At 34.2% G+C, this 21,786-nt stretch overlaps 2 protein-coding genes across 2 annotated transcripts in view; one reads left to right on the forward strand and one right to left on the reverse strand.

Moving 5' to 3' along the window:
- Positions 1-21,786, forward strand: part of LOC6570009 (IDLSRF-like peptide) — a 54,179-nt gene that overhangs the window by 1,897 nt on the left and 30,496 nt on the right. Inside the window, exon 2 of the mRNA XM_001996215.3 lies at positions 1,850-2,644. Within this exon, the coding sequence (XP_001996251.1) occupies positions 2,509-2,644 (136 nt within the window). The 5' untranslated portion in view covers positions 1,850-2,508. The remainder of the gene's footprint in view (positions 1-1,849; positions 2,645-21,786) is intronic.
- On the reverse strand, positions 13,988-15,423 carry LOC6569962. Its single transcript, XM_001996217.3, has one exon. The coding sequence runs from the start codon at positions 15,248-15,250 to the stop codon at positions 14,081-14,083; it is 1,170 nt and encodes a 389-aa protein (XP_001996253.2). The 5' UTR covers positions 15,251-15,423; the 3' UTR covers positions 13,988-14,080.

Genomic DNA, 21,786 nt, shown 5'->3' on the forward strand with positions numbered 1-21,786 from the left:
GTGGATTTATGCCTTAAAATTTGATATTTTTATTGAAAGTAACATTTTAGTGATTTGAGATTATAGGTGCCTCAGCCTCTCAGCTCGCATTTTTTGTTAGATACTAGTTAATATAAACAATAAATAAACAGCATCTACGATTTTATTTGCTGTGTTTTGTTGATACTGCAAAGCAAATTCTCTGGGACGTACTCAAATTTGCCATAAAATTGCTGTTAGACGCTTTATGATTCGTGAACTTTAATTAGAAAACATGGGTATTCACTTTGCCTTAACCAGACGAACAATAACCCAAGGGATTAGTTTTGTCGCTCTTTGAGCAAAACTCAATAGAATTGTCAATGCACCCCCAAAAAAATGTATATAAAAAAGAGCAAGTGCCAATTCAAAGAGGGACGCACAGACTAATTAAAATGCTGTCATTTATTTCTTGTTGGTGAATTTTTTTTTATATTTTGTTTTGACAAACTGTGCAAGAAAAAGTTTCAGAAAAAGTTTGTCTTCTTGTTTAAACGAAGTGAGCAAAAGCGTAGCTAGATTTTTGATTGCCGCAGAAAGTATGCTAAAAGTTTGTTCAGCTTCAAGTTTGACTTTTGTGTAAAGTTAGCTCTTAGGCAAAGTAAAAAAAAAGGGTTTCACTTGGCTATAATTAAAGGTGCGGGTACAAGCGCCATTTTATTACTAGCTTTCTACTTTCACACCATTTCCAAATGACTCTGCTGCGTATGTGTTTTTTGGGTGCTCCAGAGACTCATTAAAAGGCACTCAAGGATTGCGAGAGTGTGTTTTATATATATATATATATGTATATATGTGAATATGTGTCTTTTTGTGTGCTTATGTGTGTATTTTTGGTGTGTGTGCGAGAAAAAGGGTTGTTCAACTTTTCGTCGCCACCAAAGAATTGTTAAAGTTCGTTAAGCTGATTAGACGGCTCTGCCATATAATTTGTTGTTTCATTTTGTATCTTGGCGATTATATATATTAGTACATATATATTATTTGTGTTAGTGTAATTAGAGGTATGTATGCTTTTGCGTGTGATGTGAAAATTTGGTGCGAAGATCCCAATGCTTTAATTAAGTCTGTGTTTATTAATTTTCTGTTTATTGACCCTAATTATCATTGGGAAGACTTTAAGTGGTTGCTTCACCTCAGTCTTTGTCGTTTATTTCTCACTTCTTAGTTACTTTTGTGATTTTTCCCCTGAGTATAATAATTATGGTGATCATTTAAGTTTTCAGTTTACTGCTTGTCAATTTTTTCATTTCATTAACATTCCACACTTATACTTATACTTGTCTATTAATACAACTTGATCTTAAGAGGGGTCGATATAGCCATATCCGTCTGTTCGTCTGTATGAAAATGCGGATCTAATAGACTGTAGGTGCTATTGACTTCAATTTTGAAATTTAAAATCTCGTGCACCTAACACGCGTATATCGCATTGGTTGCGTTTTATCGATATTATAATCAGAGCCTTCCACTTCATTTAAAATGTAGCTTCACATATTATTGGTCAACTGCGCTGCCTTAGGTTGTTGTACCTTTCAGGACCTGTATCTGCCATAAGAAACGGGCGGACTTCCACTCAAATGTATAGAACTTTTTAAAGAGAAATTTGGCAAATAAAACTGGACTAATATATTAAATAACTATATTCGGGATGTGTAAGCTTATAAGATGACAGCATGCTCACTATTACATTATTAATTTTATTTATTTTAAGCTTGGAAATGCATGTGGCTACCAGAAACACAATCCCAATTAAGAACCAACAATATGTGTATGCCAAAGTGACTACTTTCATTAACGTGATTGTTTTGATTTGTTCTTCTCGTTGCAGTGTAGAAAAATGTAAAAAGTCGACTAAAACATAATATTCGTTTGCCTGCAAGTTCTTTTTTGGATTTTAAGTTTAAGCGAAAACGAAACCGAAACCGATACCGAAATATTTTAGAAAAGAAACGAAAACGTAAACTAAACCCAACGGTTTATAGCTTGCTGTAATTGCACAAATTAAATACTTACATGTATAGTGGTAAACTCAGATATCGAATTAACGTAACGAACGTAAGTTAAGAGTAGAGCTAATTTCTGGTGCGTATAACTCCATTAGAACACGATTAGCCTAGCATATAGTCAACATAGAGCAGCGGAACCAGCTGTCCGCATCAGAAGTGCCAACAATAATTCAATCAGAACCCAGACGCAAAAAGAAACCGCCAAGTGACAACGGTGACACGAACCATACCAAGTCGCCGGAGCTGGAGTCTCTCCCCTCCCTTAGCTCCAAAAACGCAAACTAACCAGAAAACTTTGTCGAACAATCGTCTAAGACGCCAATCGTGCGTGTGTGAAAGTTTTACCCACATCTATTGAAAATATTGGACTCAATTGCAGATACATAGTGAGAAAGTGACGCGAGTGCTTCAATTTCGCCACGCGTACAGCAAAAGGAATTAAGCTAAATTAGGAGCAGCAAAATAGACATACAGCACCAGGATGTCCTCTTCCATGCCAAAGACGATGATCTGGCCAACATTTATCATTTCGCTGCTGTTGCTCCACGCAACGGCTAATGCCATCGATTTGAGCCGCTTGTACGGACACATGGCAAATCCGATACAAAAACGTAGCGGTAAGTATTCTCTTTAAGTATGTGTTTTAAATTATTTATAAGTAAATTTACTTATACTTAAGCAGATGCTATGTTATAAAGTACAAAGGGTTTCACAAAATTTAAGCCATCTAAATTGATTGAAGTAAATTCGAGTGTTTTACATTTTATATTTATTTTTATATATTTATTAATTTATTCATGTATTAGAATTTCAATATAACCATTTCTGAAAAAAAATAATGACTTTCTAAATTAAGAATTTTCTAAATTTAAGAATTTTTGCAAATGTTCTTGTTTTCGCCGTGATTTTTATTTTTTTCGGGGCGACTTTCTAAATTTCTGTGTGATTTATTTTCTGAATGTATGATAGTATTCAAGCTCAGGGAACAGATAAAGATATATATATAAATACACTTAAAACAATGTTTTAACACCATCTTAAGCAAACCGGTATATCGTTATCATTAATAATAAAATATATTCAAAGATGTAAAAGTAAAACAGAAGCGACCAATTTACAATGGTAGCTTTAAGTGTTAATTTTATTTCTTCCAGTTTCTTTTCATATGTACATATGAATATGAATGCATTTTAATTGTTAAAGCTTTAAATAACACACAATTGCAATTGTAATTCTGATTTCATGCAAAACTCCAATTAAAATTATTTTCAATGCCAAATCAAAGGTCATAATATAAATTTTACATTATGACAGCAGCTGCGGTCGCAGAACGTTATTCTGCCAAATTCAATAAATCATGAGTAAGTCAAAAGTGCTTGTTGATAAGAAACCCAGTGTTCACTTTTAAAGGAAATATAAGCTATACTTATACTGTCAGGTGAAAAGGGGCAACTGTTATGCATTCTGGTCAGCACGGGAATAATGATTGTGAAATGTTACCGAATAATCATATGTAATCATATCATGTGCCATTCCATAATTTGATATGTTAATGACTATAATTTCTCCTTATAAATGAATTATTCATGGGAAATTGAGCTTCAATGATAATCAATAACACATTATGACGGTTAGTCGTTACATTAAAAAAAGATAATTGATTTAATAAATATGCCTTTATGTCTGTAAATATTCTTAATAATGTTTACCTATTAAATCCATTTTCCAAATAACATAAGAAGTTGGCCAATAGCGAATAGCTTCAATTTGAAAAGATGGCTTGTGGGATTGTACTACACATACTTACTTAATCGAACACCATATATATAAATACTAAGTGTGCATTTTGAACAAACTTTATAGTTGAACTCATTTAATTAAATAAATAGCAAATGTAATTTTCTATTTATTCCTCTTTCACTTAAAGCTTATTTGATTTGCGGAGAACTTGAAGTGGCTGCTTTATTGTGTTATCGTTGAGCCAACAAACAAAATGAAACGCTTAAGCTTTTTGGACAGTTTTGTGGCTTTCCGCTGACAATAAAAGGACTTTTCTTTCGTCACATTTTCAGTTGCGTTTCCATAGCTTGCCCCAATCTCCTGTTTTCTTCGTCGGTAACCATCATTCAACATGTTAGCCATTCATTGTCGGTTCTTTTTGTGCTTCTGGCATTTGGCTTTGACCAGCTTTATGGCCACCGTTGACGGTAACGAACGCAGCTTTGGTCATAATTTTGTGGCCCAGGGCGTTGGCAGTAAACAATTGTGCAGCTGATCCAAGCTAGGTGCAACAAAAACGTAGAGCGCTACTCACTTAAAAATGATTTTTTTATCAACTCTTTTTTTGCGTTTACGTTTCATTATAATTAGTTACTGCATAATATATATATGTGGGTATGCCATGTATCAGCAGCTAGCCAGTGCTTGATTGAAAACACAATATGACGAGGTTATAAAATTTCATTTAAAATTAATGACCACGATTAGCAGTGGCTTAACTGAAACCGAACCTGAAAACCGTCTCGAGGACTTAAAAAGGTTTTAATAAATAAAAATTTCATATTAAATTTAAAATTAAAGTTGCCAAATAAATTATATAAAAGTAGTAATAGTAGTAGTATTATAAAACGTTAAGCAGATAGAAAGAGTTAGATAATAAGTGGCACATAAAATAAATAAAAGAAAGTCAAAGAAGTTTTTAACGTTTCTACTAATGAAGGACGTTGAATCAGAGGAACCCTGCTGAAGTACGAAGACAAACGGAGATTGGAATTCTAGTTAAAGCCACGCAAAGAGAAGCAATTGCTACTGAAAGGAGTCACCGACTAAGGAAGAGCCAATGAGCACAAAATAATAAGCAGTCTGAGGTTAAGTCTGCTTAGCACGATTCGAATTACATACTAAAGATAAATTAATTCACCCGACACCGATCTGAATGGTACTCTAATGACGACTTCGTCTTTCATGTCTCTCACCTATGAGAAAGCCATTAAAAGTTTTGCTGCACGAGTTCCGCTTACGGTTTCGCTTATTTATATTTAATGAGGCACGCAGCGAAAAACTTGGCCAACAATGCAGTGGACCAAGAACTAGTTAAAAAAAAAATTAATTTCGAAACATTAGCGCAAGCAGCTGACACAAGAGAAACTTTCACCTGACCCGAAAGATTTTAATACAATTAGGAGCTTGGCACGAGCAAGAGAGACCGCAGTGGAAAGTAATAATCTAGACGGTTATTACTTGAGGCTAGCAGGAAATTGCAGCTATACTTACGTCCCAGTGTAAAATACTTGGTATAATGTGCGCGTAATCATGATTTTGGTTTTTGGTGCTTTGTGGCATTTGGCAGCAGTGTTCTGTGCAACATGCAACTGCAACTGCACTGCACAAATGATCACGTAAATGGGCAACCAGCTTGAATGGCAGCACGAAATATTGGAAGCCAAAATTGGCCCCGGCATTGGCAGGGCGCGTTTGTATTTTATATTTGCATGTGTGGCATGCTCCAGCAAACGCCGCTGAGTATACTCCGTTTTGTTTTCCATTTGTTACCGCTCTGGTTTGCCGAGTGCACTCGAGTGGCAGAAAACACCCACACACACACACACTCATACAAGCACACCTATACACATGGCTGATTTCAATTGAATTACAATCTTAAAGCTAGAGAATTGAAAACATTCTTGCTCAACATTGTTCACAGAACGCAATAAAAGCCTGGTTCGCATGGAGCGTATTTAACTAATTGAATTACACAATAAGAAAATACATATTTATATGTAAGGAGAGCAGCCACAAATAGCTAAAGAAATTAGGCGACATGAAAGCATATAGTTACCGATGTGTGAACAAATGGGGATTAGTTATTAGCGACTGGATGTCATTTCACAGCTTTAATTGCTTAAAATAAATATACCCGGTCGTCTGATTAATTTTTTAAATACGTTTACGTATACGGAAATTAATGAAAGGGCGTATATAGTGTTGCATACTTTGGCACAACATCATTTTATACATTTTATGCATTTTTAATGGGTTTAGGGAAAATATATATATATGTATATATATTTATATGTATATATACATATTTGTATGCATGTCTTGCTTTTTGTTTTATTTAATTGCTTGAAGCATTTCAGTTCACGTAGATTATTCACAATTCAAGCTGATTAAGCTTAATTGAATTATAATTGGCCAGCTAAACATAAAATGCAATTAACATCCAATCAAATTATAAAGTAAATTAATTTTAACTTATTCAATAACTTGGTTATTAAATCACTTAATTCTTCAAAATACAAATGGCAATGTAGAGTTCAAAGAAAATGGCTAAGAATATGCAATAATTAATTCCAAATCGGCACTGCACCTGAAATGAAATTATGGTAAACTCAAAACGAATTGCTTTACTAGATATTCAGTTTTAGTAATATTCGTTTAATAAGCCCTAAATCATTTCCACTAATAGCCAAAGTTTACTAAACACAAATTTATTGTTATTGGTAAATAGCAGAACGAAAAACTTTGTAGGCGTATCGGTTGGGTTGTGCAATTTGTGTGCCTCCAGCCCGACATAAATAATAACGATATATTTCATGTACATTATCAAAGTCTTTTGTAAGCAATTTGCCAATACCATAAAATTGGTATACCGACGAGTTGGTCAAGCTACAACACAATACAAAGTATCCTACTACAGCGATAAATTTAATTATGTTGACATTTTAATTATACGAGCACAGCAGTGATTTGTGGCCCTCTCGCAAACTTTGTGCAAACTGGTCATTGATATGCAAATCTATGAATTATTAGATGTGCGTATGCAAATTACCTTACCCTAGACCCATACAGTTATTTCATCACGCATACGACGCATAAGCGCCAAAATCTTTCCAGCGCTTGTCAATCATATACAAACATACATATATTTGACCCTCTTTTTGTAAATGATTGTCAACAGTGACAGAAAGTTGACAGTGGTCGTATGGGTGTCAACCATCGAATTAATGATGCACCGATTAATTGCGTATCGCATTCATATGAGAATCGCGTGGATCAAAGTAAGTAAGAAGTCTTTACGTATTGAAAGCCATATACCCAGAAAAAAATTTACGAGAACTGTAAAAAAACCGCATTCTGCGCGATAATTTTTAGATATATTTTCTATTATTAAAAAAAAAATCTGAAAAACAGAATATAGGTCTTTTTAATTATTGGAAATTGTTATTCATATATTTAGAAATTATTTCTGAAGTATAGAAAATGTTACTAGCTTTTATGGCGATTTTATATTTTATCTTTATATGCACGTTTTATATATTTGAATCAAATGTTTTGATATATGTGCTTACATAAAATAGATATGTTTCCTGCCGTGTAATTTGCTATTTAATGCAATCGGTAATCGATTTGTATCGATATTCTGTAAATTGAAGCAGATATTGAAGAAATGAAATAAACTTGATCTGCATCTGTCAAATGCAAAGCTTTAAGTTTTTCCATTGTAGTATTTAAGAAATTGTACCAAATTATAAATAAATGATAAATACAAGCGGACAAGGCTAATTCAACTTGGCTGCTATTGTTATTCAAGAATATATATACTTAATTATCCGAGATGCTTTCTTTTGCTTGTGACATACTTTTGCATAACTTCTTTATTATTTTTAGACATTTTAAATGAGGTCAGGGTATAGAAAAGATTTAATTCCTCCATCTCAATTTTATATGTGCATCTACGCATATAAATATTAAATTATTTGCTTTCTCAATATTTCAAATAAAATGATTATTTAATGGATAAACTTGTCTATTCAAATTCAACTCGTGAATGAAGTGATTCTTGAGGGAATGATGAAGTCAAATCTTAATTGCTTTCGGCTTATATATTATTAATATGACAGTTTAAGGCTTATGTTTAATTTTAGTTCAATTGTTTAGCAAATTTATGACAAGCTTGCAAGTCACAGCAGCCAAATGAAGAAGAACGAATTTTAAAATAAAACTTTCATGTTTTGTTAATGAAATATCACGATTTTACTGATGAGATACTTTCGATTTCACAATAGCCAGATTAATAAACAACAAAAACCTGGGTCGAAGGTAAAGGTCAATGCAATCGATTTTTTCACGCAACTTTAAGCCAAGCGTATGTAAAGCGTATTACACACGATATATACATAAATGCGTAGACGCAGCTAGTTAGCGAGCTTCGGCCTGACGTCGTTTTCCTATTTAAGCATTCACATTATGCATACCTTAATGGCTTGTATAGGGGTTAGTAATGAGTCTGCGACTTGTATAGTATAAGCGAGGGCAGTGAGCTATATTTCGCCAACTTAGTTTGCACAGTTCGCCGTTTTTTATGGCGTAATATTATTTGACGTTGGTCTGTGGGTCATCAAAGAGCAAAGTTCTTGCTCTACAAACATCCATCCACCCGTCCATGCATTTAATAGCAAATAACTAGGGGCACTTTATACATATATTTTTTACGGCTTGTCAATTTTACGGGCAACCAACCGCGACTGGGAGTGAAAGTATTTTTTCCGCTTGGCATTTCTTGTTTCTGCTTTCTTTGCCCTGCCATTCTTCCACATTCTCCCACATTGAATTCACAATGTGCTTGTTCTTACAGTGCAAACGACTGCTCTAAAAGTTTTGCATCGAGCGCACAAATAGATAAACGAAGAACACGCTAAACTTATTGAATATTTATATACCTATTTGTATATGTAAGTTTGGCTGGTGGGCCTCGTGCCCACCTCGAGGACTTTTATGCATTACTCATACGCTATCACGTGTCGGATACAAAGTAAGCTAAGATAAAATATCACTTTTTCATTAGGACAAAGCCACTCGAACTTTTTCATTAGGACAAAGCCACTCGCAACTGGCATCCAACAGTCGAGTGAAAAGTCATCAAATATAGATTCGTGTTTGTTGTAAAAAGAAACCAAAAAGTCAACCCTATTTTCGATTAAACCCTCTTTTCTCTATTATATTGGTTTAAACACGTTAGTTAGAAAATTAGTTCATTTACATTGTACATTTCTTTAACAATGGAAATAATTTAAACTTGCAGCCAAGTTTTTATAGTTTGGAATATTAATGAGTGTGAAATTCAGTCTGTTTCAAAATACAATTTAAATTTAAATTAAATATTTTTGTTTTTTCTTAAGTTTTGTTTTTATTTATTTGGTTGTTAGTTGTTTCAAATTTGGTTATCGCCTGTCTCATATTTTAATTAAATGTTTTGTTATTCATTTTGCAAAGACAAATAATAAAAATAGCCTAATCAGCTGTTAAATCAAGTTGTAATTTTGCCATCACACATTAACGACAACAGAGTCATTATGGAATCGCGAAGTGTAAGGAATGTGAATGTAAGAAATGCTGAGCATAGTGGAATCCAGCTATTAGATTTATAAAATCTTTGCCTCGTATCTAGTTATCCAGCTATCTAGCGTACGTGCTGAAAATAAATTGGCTGAACCAGAGATTTTTTTGTAGGCCTTATTTATCGTTGCTACTTGACTATAAACTTATACCATTTTATCCATGCTTAGCTATGTTAAAATATATGCCATTTTTATTTAAATAATCTCACTAGATGCTGACAATAAAGCCCTTTTGTTTTGCATACCACCCACATTTATATGTTTGCATATTATCAGGCATTTATACATATATATGTATTTATATATATATATATACATAAATTTATAAATATATAAATTTATAAATATATAAGTTTATAAATATATATAAATAAAATAAAAATGCAATTCCGAATGCAAGAATTCGTAAGCAGACTGGCGGCCAGTCATGTTTTTTCAAAGACGTGTTAGCTAAAAAATACATTACTTCTAACTAGAAATGTAGATGCTCATTGGCTGAGAGAATTTGCATTTTCATTCACTCGAAATCCACTTGTGAGTTTCTGTGCACTTGGCCAACGAACGGGCATCTTGAGCTTTTTGTGGACTGCTTCTGGCTTTGAATATCCAATTTGACTGCGGGCATTAAATGCAATTCAATATGTATCTGGTGGTGTTGAAATGCCATCATGTGCTGTGGTTGTGTAACTCATAGATTTTCCAGCTGTGACTGGATTCATATGAATTGCTTGTGTTCGTTGGTAAAATAACACGTATGAAATGAAATGAAATGAAATATTTAGTTTGTAAATATTCATGACTCAATTTAATGCACTTTAAACGCAATTTATATGTGTGAAATACTACCTTTGGTTAATACCAAGAAGGTATTAACTTAAATGAACTTATTTCTCACTTTATCAAACTTTTATCTTAATTAAGTGTCTGCAGCTTAGGTTAACAATTTTGCAAGTTATACATTTGAAAGGGTACCTGAGGATATCCGCTAACTAGTTTGAAAAGTTTTTAAAGTTAATTAGTTTATCCACATTCACATTCAGATTAGGTATGATATATATATATATATATATATATATACATATATACAATAAATTTAATTTGAATTTAAATTATATTTTCAGACTACATAATAAAATGCAACTAAAACAATCCTTCGGCTTTCTTTTCGCAAATTTATGTTATTATTTAATTCCAGCAATTATTACACATATTAATTTTCCGTTTGCATTGTAAGCCGGCAATAAATATTGCTATGCCGACTAATTGTAATTAACACAATACTGAACTTTTGAGAGACAATTTGCTAAACTAATTTCCCACAATTCTCTCGTTCACATTTCAATTCAATTCTGACATACCATAACAGAAATCAATTAGCACATTTGCTTTGTGTAAATCCTGATTCGCACCGGATAATAGAGGCTCAACCGCAAAGTGAATTTAAATTGGCAGCCATTGTGGTTGCCAACCAGTCGACAGGTGTTTTTTTTTTATAGTGCAAGGACACTCAATTGGTTGGGTTGGCTACACTGAAATCAAAACTTTTGGGCCCATAGCCTTGACTAAAATTGAAAATTTGTGCATATCACTTTTAGTTGCCTTTCTTGTCACCCACTCTCGGCAAGGAGCAACTAAAACCACTAAGTCAAATAAACAAGGCAAACTTTTAAGGCCACGACCCAAGCGAGTAGCATAAGTTTGAGAAAAAGAAATAGAATTGGAACAGTCGTAATGCTCGACTAGGATGTACCCTGTGAATTGGCTTACAAAGCTTTAAGACATGCATACTCGTATGTGTTATTCGATTTGAAAGAATATTTTGTTTAAATCTTAATTAATTATTTAATATGGACTTAAACAGCCTACAATTTCCAAATGAGTTTTAAAAAATAAAAAATAAAATTTAAAGTCAAAATAAAAATAAAAGTTACAAATTAGATGAATTGAAATGAAAAATAAATAAATAAAAGTAAATGAATATTTAAAATGGGAGAGAAAAAATCAATAAAGTATATATAATAAATATGGGATACTAAATACAAAATATTCCAATGTTTATTGCGAGAATTGGGGAAATCTAGAAAAGACCCAATTAGACCAAAAATTGTTTAATTAACTAATAAATGAGATGATATTCAATTAAAAATCAGTAAGAAAATTAAAATTTAAAATAAAAAAAATTCAATGACAATATTACATAAGGAAGTATGAAAATGTTAAATGGTTCATCCTTTGTTACAAGGATTGGGGAAAGTCAGAAAAAACAGAACTCTGTGGATTTTTTCCAATTATTTTTAAATACTTTCTAAATTTGTTAGGCCAATTGTATTTTTGCGGGGCTTTAGTTACTTTTAAAAATATTTCTGAGTGTTAATGTTCAAATTTATATAGACATTTACATTATTGGCATCGAAAGCAGTACACTTTTTAATATCTTATTCACTTTAGGGCAACATAAGTGGAAAATAAATATTCTTGATAATACAGTCTCTGGCATTAAAAATTTCTATTTAAATAATTTCGCAACCACTTTCTTGTTGATATAGATAATGTTCTTATAACCTGGTAAGTCATCTTATGTCTATCAGCTTACTTTTGCACAACTTGTGCATAAATTATTTGTTCACATTTAGCACTGCGCTCAACACGAACCACATTCACTGCTGAATTATTCTAGAACTAGGACAGGAGTGTTGTGGATTTGAAATGTGTTCTCGAGTTAAATGAGTGCAACGGATAGATGCAAGTGCAGTAGGTTCTGGTGCTCAGCGCAAGGCCACAGGGGAATTGTTGTGTGTACGAGGCAAGAATAAGTGTTGAAGGCACTCGAGTTGCATTTTGCGGTTGTGATGAAGTCTAAGAGCGAAACGCACATAGTTGAACAGACCCACACGTATTATGCCATAATAACCGCACTACTTATATTCATACACACATACACACATATGTGGCAACAAATGGGTTTGGAATTACAATTGCATGCTTTTCAAGGAGACCTTCAAGAGCAAGGAGCGAGGGACTGTGTTTTGCTTATTAGCCAAATAAGTTTCCTTTTCCTAGAAAAGGCCATTTTGTATGTCTAGTTACATAATATTCTTGGGGTAGCTTATTTTTAAAAGATATAAGATGAAAGAAGTCTTTAAGTGGAAAAAGTGCCTTCTCGTAGAAGCAATTTTAAATGTAACACTAGCTGTATAACAATTTTGGGGAACTTATTTAACTTATTTCACTTAATTAGGTCAAACTAAAATTGTTGGCAGCCTACATAATATCTGATTATATAAGTAGTTGCTGCTTTAAGAAATTTTTCGATTTAAATAAATCTAAAATATACCTGAATGGCCTCTCGCCCTTTTTCGACTTAACAGAAAACAATGTCAGCATGCGTGGAATTACTCCCATTTTTACTGTTTAGCACAGTAACTGAAAAAAACAATGGCATCGCATGCTCTTAAGACAAATCTTTGGTTTACAACACAATGCAGACTTGTCTGCTTACGGCTTTTAATAAAAAAAAAACAAGTAAGAGTGCTATAGTCGAGTGAGCTCAACTGCGATTTACCCTGATTGCTTAAACTATTGGCAAATTTCCCTATAATAAGTTTTGCGTCCAAATGTGAGCAGGTCTGCAAGTGAGCTCATTTCTTATAGCAAGCTCAGGCACTGAAGAGTAAAAAAAACGAGCAGCGCATGTTTTTATTCACAAGCCCGAACTGATCCTAGCTGACTGGCAACGAACACGTGCATATACATGAATACATACATTTACGTACATACATACGTACACGCAATCGTAGCGGGGTAACGTGGGTCTGCAGAATATACAGACGGACAGACGGAGATGGATATATCGACTCGACTGTTGACCCTGATCAAGAATATACACTTTACGTCGGAGATGCGTCCTTCTGCCTTCCTTCTGTTACATACATTTGCACAAAACCATTATACCCTTTTTACCCATTTTTAATGGGTTCGAGGTATAAAAAAAACCTGATCTTTTTCTGAGAGAACTTAATGCGAACTGATTTTTATAAACTTAAGCTAATAATAATTAAGCCTTTGACTGCTAGCTCTGCCGGCGTCTGGAATATATTGACAAGGCGCGCGTGTCGTCTGTCTTCATGCGACTTGGCTGTGATCGGTTTTGGATTGGTGATGTGGATTTGTGATTGGTTTTGGATATCCGACAGAGTTCAGCGTTGGTGAAATATGCTGACAAGACGATAGTTGACTTTGGGTATTTTCAACGGAGTCCAGCTTTGGTGAAATATGCTGACAAGGCGCGCATGTCATATGCCGTTTGATATACCTTTGGCATTGATCATTGGTTTGAGTGCATAGGCGATTTGTAATAATAGTTCTTAACTTATACATACATACATATGTGTACTCACACACATATATATTTACACTCGCAACAAATTTATTCATACTTTAAATAAAAATAAATAAATATATAGTATATATATATCAATTATCGACATGTATCGACATTCTTAAATGTGGCAGTTATCGATAAAATATACGAGAACTTATATTCTAAATTTAAAAGCCCATTTTATGAGTCAACAACTGCATTTAGATTTATTTTTATAAGTTTAGGTAATTTTGATTTATGCCTAAAATAGTTCATTATTAAGCATTGAAAATTTATTCCTCCCCATCCTTTGCTTCGGCCGCAGATTCAGCAGTATTTTCGGTACCAATCGAGGGTGCCGGCGCTTCCTCTTCTTTTTCGTCATCTTTGGGTGGTTTTCCTACGCTCCTGCCACCTAGAGCCAATTGGGCTTCGGGCGAATATTCGCCCTCCTCCTCGCCCTCTTCTTCGGCAAAGTCCGCGGCAATCGGCTCTGGCGGCAGCCAGCATGCTCCCTTTATAAGACGCTGCTCGATCTCGGAAATTTCGTTCTTATAATACTGATTGAAATCGGGGCGATCCCAGATACTCTTCACCCATTGCAAATTGAAGTCCATCTTGGTGCAGCAGCAGAACTTGCGTAACTTGTGGCACTTGGGGCACTTGCCGAGCTGGCGGGCGGGATGCGTATACTGCTGCTTCTGCTTCTTCTTGCAGCAGTAAGGGCACACATGCTTCGGCTTGCGCTTGGTACTGCAAGGCACCGGCTCCTTGGCGTAGACAAGATGTCCCCGCTTCTTGGCACAGAAACAACAGTTGCAATCATCACCCTCTGGCTGCCGCTTGCGTGTCTGCATACGATCGTAGAACTTCTTGTAGGCAATCTTGATTTTCGCCTCGTAGGCCAACTGCTCGTTGCAGGAGAGGCCGTCGAAGCGTGCATAACTCTCGGCACTCTTGCGTGCGGCATGTACCCAGACGCACTCATCGTTGTAGCTGGGTCTGCCCTGGTCGTCGTAGGTTAGCTCCTGATTCGGCTCATAGTAGAAGGCTTTGAAGCCGCGCTTGATGATGTTGTAGGCCAGATGTGCCTCCACCTTGTTCATCAGGGACTTCTTGCCCAGCTCGTGGAAGAGATCCTCTTTGCGAAGTCGTTTCTTGGGGACCGTATCGATGCAGTAACATACCTGATCATAGTGCAGAAAGGCATACGTTATAATGTCGACGGTTGACTTGGCCTTGCACTCGTGCAATCCGCATATAATCATAATCTGTGCTAATGTATTAGCTAAGTCCAGTACGTTTTCCAGGAATATCGATGAGGCATTCACCTCGCCCAGACACTTGCATTGGGTGTGCTGATCAATGATTCCAAGTGGTGCATGGCGCTGGCACTCCTTGTGTTGACAGTTATTCCGGCACCGGAAATCAGGCATCGCATGATGGGCCTGCATAGAGCTCATATACAGAAAATTTTTAATGTGATAAAATTAAAAAGAAAAAATTTATTTGTGGTCTTCTGACTTTTCAAAGAATATATACATACAAAATATTCCTAATACATTTTGACTACAAATTGTGAAGGAAACCCCAAAGGTAAAGTTAACAACTGAATTGTTTCTTTTGTCTTCTTTTGTGAAGTGTTGATTTTACAAATATAAAGCTTTAACAATATGAATTTGAAAATTGTTTCACTAAGGATCCAAGCTCGCTTCCAGACAGTGACTCACAAATTAAATAATAATAATAATAATAATATTAATAATAATAATAATAATAATAATAATAATAATAATAATAATAATAATAATAATAATAATAATAATAATAATAATAATAATAATAATAATAATAATAATAATAATAATAATAATAATAATAATAATAATAATAATAATAATAATAATAATAATAATAATAATAATAATAATAATAATAATAATAATAATAATAATAATAATAATAATAATACTAATAATAATAATAATAATAATATTATTAATAATAATAATAAACATAATCATAATCATCATGATAATAATAATTATTGATAATAATAATAAAAGTAATAATGAGCACATGGTTTCACCAAAGGAAACAATAAGGCTAGTATCCAACTATACTCAATACTCTTAATAATTGTAAAAAAATGAGTTAAAGAAAAACTTTTAGCATAGGTAAAAAGATTAATAATTACAAATATGCATGGCCTGATTACTGTGTGTTGCTAAAAAAAAAATGTTTGAACGTAGCAAGAATTTGATATGTATACCAATATTCCTTACGTTACATTTGATTGGTAAATGCATGCAATACTTTATAATATTATAAGACATTCTTGTTACAAATTTGATAAGCATTAAGCATTTTTGAATAATACAATGAATGCATTTTGTTTCTTATGTATAAAGATGTATATTTCAACAAGAACATTTGGGATAAGGGATAAGTAAATAGACTGTAAAAAGCAGACACGTCAGGCTGATCTCTTTAAAAATGGCGACCCTCACGCTGTAAGCATTTGTAACTGTTAATGGCAGCATTGACTCATGTTTATGGTTGGGTCGAACTTTGAGTGCTGTCCTGCATAATAGATGCCAAGTGCCCGGGACAATATTCATAAGCCATGAGCAGTTACTGCGAAGACATGTCCTGATTACTATTCGTTACTTCCCAACAAAATATTTGCATAAAATTTTAATTTATTAGACAAGCGGAGTATCAACAAGCGACACAATATCCATATCCGTTGACAAGAGGCAAACAGAACAAATATTGGCCGTGTGAACAGGAAAAAAATAATACAATCAAATATGTTTATTGAACAAAAGCGCTGACAAATGCCGCTCCCAACCCCGTCTCCTTCTCCACGCACGTCTAGCTCAAATGGACACAATCCAAACAGATGAGCGATAAAGTTGTCATTACTCATGCTGTTGTGTATTTAGCCTGTCGGAAAGCACAGCTGAGGATAACCCTGAACACTGCACGCATTAGAAAGCAAAGGCCACATAAAAATAAAAATTGTATTGCTCCAGATTTGGCGGTTACATCAAATAAATAAGGCAAAAGTACTTATTTTATGTATTTGTATATGTATTAATGGCGTCTTTCCTTTTTTTGTTGTTTTTGAAATGAATCTCTGTGTGTTATATATATATATATATATATATATATATATATATATATATATATATATATATATATATTGTATTTGCAGACATTCAAGGCTTGATTCCATCTACAGCTCGTTTGTTTTTATTTGATCTTTTGTCTAAACACCGTCAAAGAACCAATTCTTTAGATAGAAAATCCCGTTCGATTTGCCAAATTAGATGTCGAGTGAGTAACTTTTACCCAGCTGGATTCATGTATTTAAGTTTTGGCACACAGTTGAAATATAAATTTTTGAACATTGACTAAAACTTGTACTAATTCTATTAGATATAAAAGAAAAAGTTCTAATTATCCCAAGAACTATTTGTTGAGGATATTGATTTCGAAATTAAAGTGATTCGTTTTTTTTTTTTTTTTTGCTATTCAAAAGTCAATATAAATTTTAATAAGTTTGCGTAGTCTTGGTCAAAAAATAATATAATTGAACAACTAAAAGGAAGTTGTTAAATCAATTATTAACGACTTTAACGAATAATATATCAATAGTATTGACTGTTGTCAAATAAAATATTTGTGTATTTGAAACTGTTTGCTGGGCACCTGCTTTTGCAATTGATTCATAAATTAAAGTGCTGCATTTATTTTCCATTTAAAAGCAAATGAAAGCATTCATAATGTATTTAAATTGTAACAACTTTGGCTAGTCTCGTTCAAAATTTGTCCATTTATATTCATCTAAGACAAAAAACTGTGCAAACTCACCAAATACATGAAAAGCTACACTGAATTGTGTACCACATACCAACAGAAGCAGCAGTAATAACAACAGCCACAACAGTAATAAGTGTAAGCAAGTCAAACAAATCCCGAGAAACCAGAAAAAACTTTTTCGATTTCGTGAGTAACTTATTCAGTAGCGTCGGCATTTATGTAACATTTGACAGAAATTATAGGAAGTTAGAGGATGTTTTTTTGAAGAACAAAAAAAGGCGCAAGTTTGAATTCGGGACAGGCGTACCTTAAATTATGCAAAATTATGCTAATGGCAGAGCCAAAGCCCAGGCAAATATAAAAGGCGAAAAGGACAAGTGCCACGTGGCGCTGTGTAAATCAAATTAATATCATATCTGATATACAGATACCCACTGACATATATGTATATGCATATCATGCAAAATTAAAGCAATTGGAGAGCACACTCGGGGCATATGCGTAATGAGCGCAGACGTATGCGCAATTTATGAATAATTGACAGCTGAAAGGCAGCAGTTGGTAAGCTGGCAAGCTCCCCTACCTGACCCACAAAAAAAAAGAAATAAAATAAAAGCTTCAACGAGCAAGCGACATTTGACAATTTCGGCTAATGTGCACGGTAAATTTTGCATATGAACCCCCTCAATGAGGAGTCACGGACAGTCGAGGACCTCCGCAGCTGAGCATGCTGCTCATCATCATTATTTTTCATAAACATTAAGCTACGCATTATAGCCATTTATCACATTTGCAGATTTATGTGCTACCGTTGCAAACATATATGACTTACAAGCCACTTACCTACAAAGGGTAGAATCTAGAGTTTAGAGTATCTGACTGATAGTTACCCTGTAAGCAAGCCAAAATTCACAGCTGAATTAAAATAAATGATGAGGAAGAAAGTGAGCTCAGATGAAGACAAAAAAATTAGTTGTTCAGACCAAAATACTGAATACACGCATTTGGCCATTTATTAGAAACACGGTTAAAAAAAAAAAAACATGATAAAACCGGTAATATTCATGAATCTGTCAGTCGCATGTGATTTCAGTCTTAGTCGCCACGTATTACTCCTATGCGATACAAATATTTTTATTGATTTTGTATGCCAATATTTTGGGCGAACGCCTTTTTAATGGTAAGTGGTGACATCAAATGCGTTATATTATTTTTATGCGATTGACGTGACAACAAATAGAGACGCCTCGAATAGTGGTGTATTGAGATTTGATTTTAAAATATGCCTAATCGTGGACCATTAACATTTTTAATATCTTATAATATTTTTATATGTATTCGGGCATACGTTAACTGGTTTAGTGACCTTTGATTTAACTTTGACTCGAGTACTTAATTGTGATTGCAAATAAAATATATGAAATCTAAATATGAAATCAACATCTGACCATACAGACCAATAATTGTGTGTGGTGATATAACCATGCGCAAGCAAGGGAATGAATTCAATTTCGTATCTGTTAGGCTCAACAAGATAGAATTTTGCAGTCGGGCTTAACCGACTTTAAATACTCTGATACCAATACCTTTAAGTACTCCAATACCATACGTTAACAGGGGTCGGGTGGGTGAAGCCATGAAATACCGATCTTTGATGGAAGTTCCCAGTAATCTACCCTCCAAGTTTGCTTTTAAAATTTAGGGAGATATTGGATTTTCAATTTACAAAAAAATGATTGAGAAATATTAGAGAAGGCTCCTAGTAATCTGATTTCCACGTCTGGTAACTGTAGCTCTTAAATTGCGGGAGAGAAGTGGGCCTAGGCCAAAATCTTAACAATAAAATCTCGCAACATACTTTTCATCTACGGATACTCCAGCTTTCAAATTGTGGACGATATATGGCTTAATCGATTTAAGCCATCAGGAGCATCAGCTTTGGGAGGCTGAGTGTGTGTGGCTATCCAATTTTTTTTTTATCTCTTAGCGGAGTTATCAGTAACATACTTTAAAAATTTGGTGAATCTTGCTTACAAATTCTGAAAGATATGTTCATTTCAGATTTCTAGGCTTAAAGTTCCTGAAGACGGCGGGTGTAGCGTGGTCCGAAAATTTGTCTTTATCTGTGTAAATTATGAAAGATATTGGGTTTTATTGATTTACACTTTCATAAATATTGGCTTTTGCGCTTATGCGCGCATGTGTGAGTGTGTGGCCATAAAATGTATTATCAATTAATAAAGGCGACTACCAGTAATACACCTACCAAATTTTGTTTTTGATTTTTAGGGGCGAGGGTCTCGGTCGACGGAGATGTGCGTTGCATGTGCCGATCTTTGAAGGTATTCGCCAACAACCTACCAACCAATTTGAGCTTTAAAATTTTAAAAGATATGTTTCTTTATCGATCTAAGTGGACGTAATACCTAACGCTGGCACAGACCAGCATAAATTCCAAGTTTCAAGTATCTATCTCTGGATACTTTCAGTATCAGAGTCTCAAAAGTTCTCACATACGATTAAAGACCTAAGCAAAAGTGTACAGGTGTCTCGATGAATATAGAAATTCCGGTCTGTATGACTTGCGTTGTTCAGCCGAGTTTTTGTTGGTTTTATGCGTTATTTTTTTTCCAAATTTCTTTTTAATATAAAAAATTTTTGGTTTTGAGGGCCCAACTCAGAAAGGATGATAAAACGGGGTATCCACTATGCCCTGCAGAGTTCACACTTCCAATTTTTGCCGCCGTACTTTTATTTCAGTCAATGACTTAACCTTATCCGTTTATTTTCCATTTCCAGTTTTTTAAATACTGTTAAAACTGGATATTTTTCAAATTATGGCCGCTTCTGGTCTCTGAAATGTACGCACTTGTCATTCAGTGAATTGACATATTTAGGGCCGTCGTTTGCGAAAACTTCTTTGTGAGGTGGCACTGCTTTGTGGTCATGCATTGGGCATTACGCAAAGTCGCTTGATTCTACTTTTGCCTGAGTCACTTTTCTAAGCGTTTGAGCCAAAATGCTTTTAGCAAATTCTGTAATTGTCACTGAAAACTTGCTGCGTCGAATCCTCACATAATCGCTTTTTTTGCATCTTTTGTAAATTGTAAAAATAAATTCTGCGTATCCAAAGGAAAAAATTAATATTTTCTCATTTCTTATGGGAAAAAAGTGAATAACAATTAATTATATTCATTACCTTAAACTATTTTAAAATCCAAAGTTATTCATTCTTTAAACTATTAAGAGTGTTTTGACATCTAGTTTTAAGTCTTATTCGAGTAAAGGATAAAATATTCAAATTATTTTACTACTCGTATGGCTACTTTTGGCAGCACCTACAACTGCACTCACGGAGTTTCATTGAATGTATTAGATTTGTAATATCGGAATAGGCTGGAATATTCATCCATTCTTTTAATTTGTTTCGAGTTTTCGGACTGCGTTTTGCCACTTTGTTCTTCAAAAATGTCCATAGATTTTTGATCCAATTCATTTAAATAGTGTATAAATCTTATGGACTTGCAGACTCCTCCTTCTGCCGTTATACTTATAAAATCAACTAAGTACAATAATATTACCTACGAATAATTCATTGGAATTTGTTTTTGTTTTCGCTCCTATTGATCTTTGCACACGACGTTTCCTACTTCCCAAGTATCATTTTCACAGTATACTTGGCCTCTATTCTTGTGCACGTTCTTAAGAGAATATAGCATGTGGCATGAGGCGTTTTCTTTCCCCTTCGTTGCAGTGTGCACACACACACTTCCAACAGAGAGTATTCTAAATTTGACTGCAGTATACATTACTGAATATGAACGTATTATTGCACACCTTGAGCCTCTATTTCACAAAAGGAACATGCAGCAGCGAGAACCAGCCAAATAACGAGTTGTGTTCGCTGTGCGACACACTAGGCCAGAGGCGACCCATCTACAGCCCATGCGGCAAGTCAAGGTCTTCACGAGTGAATGAGCGGCAAACCGAGAGCGAAAGACGTTGCGAGTGCCGTTATACACAGTGCAAAGAAGTGGCAGTTGTTAATCAGCTGTTGCAGTGGTTGGTCAATAGAAACAATTTTTTTGTTCTAGATTTGCGTACTGTAAAATAAAATTAAGCATCTGCCATTCCGATCGCTTAGCAAATTACTTTGCGCAAAGCTCCCCAC

Source organism: Drosophila grimshawi, unplaced genomic scaffold, assembly GCF_018153295.1.
Source record: "Drosophila grimshawi isolate 15287-2541.00 unplaced genomic scaffold, ASM1815329v1 contig_545, whole genome shotgun sequence".
Taxonomy (NCBI): domain Eukaryota; kingdom Metazoa; phylum Arthropoda; class Insecta; order Diptera; family Drosophilidae; genus Drosophila; species Drosophila grimshawi.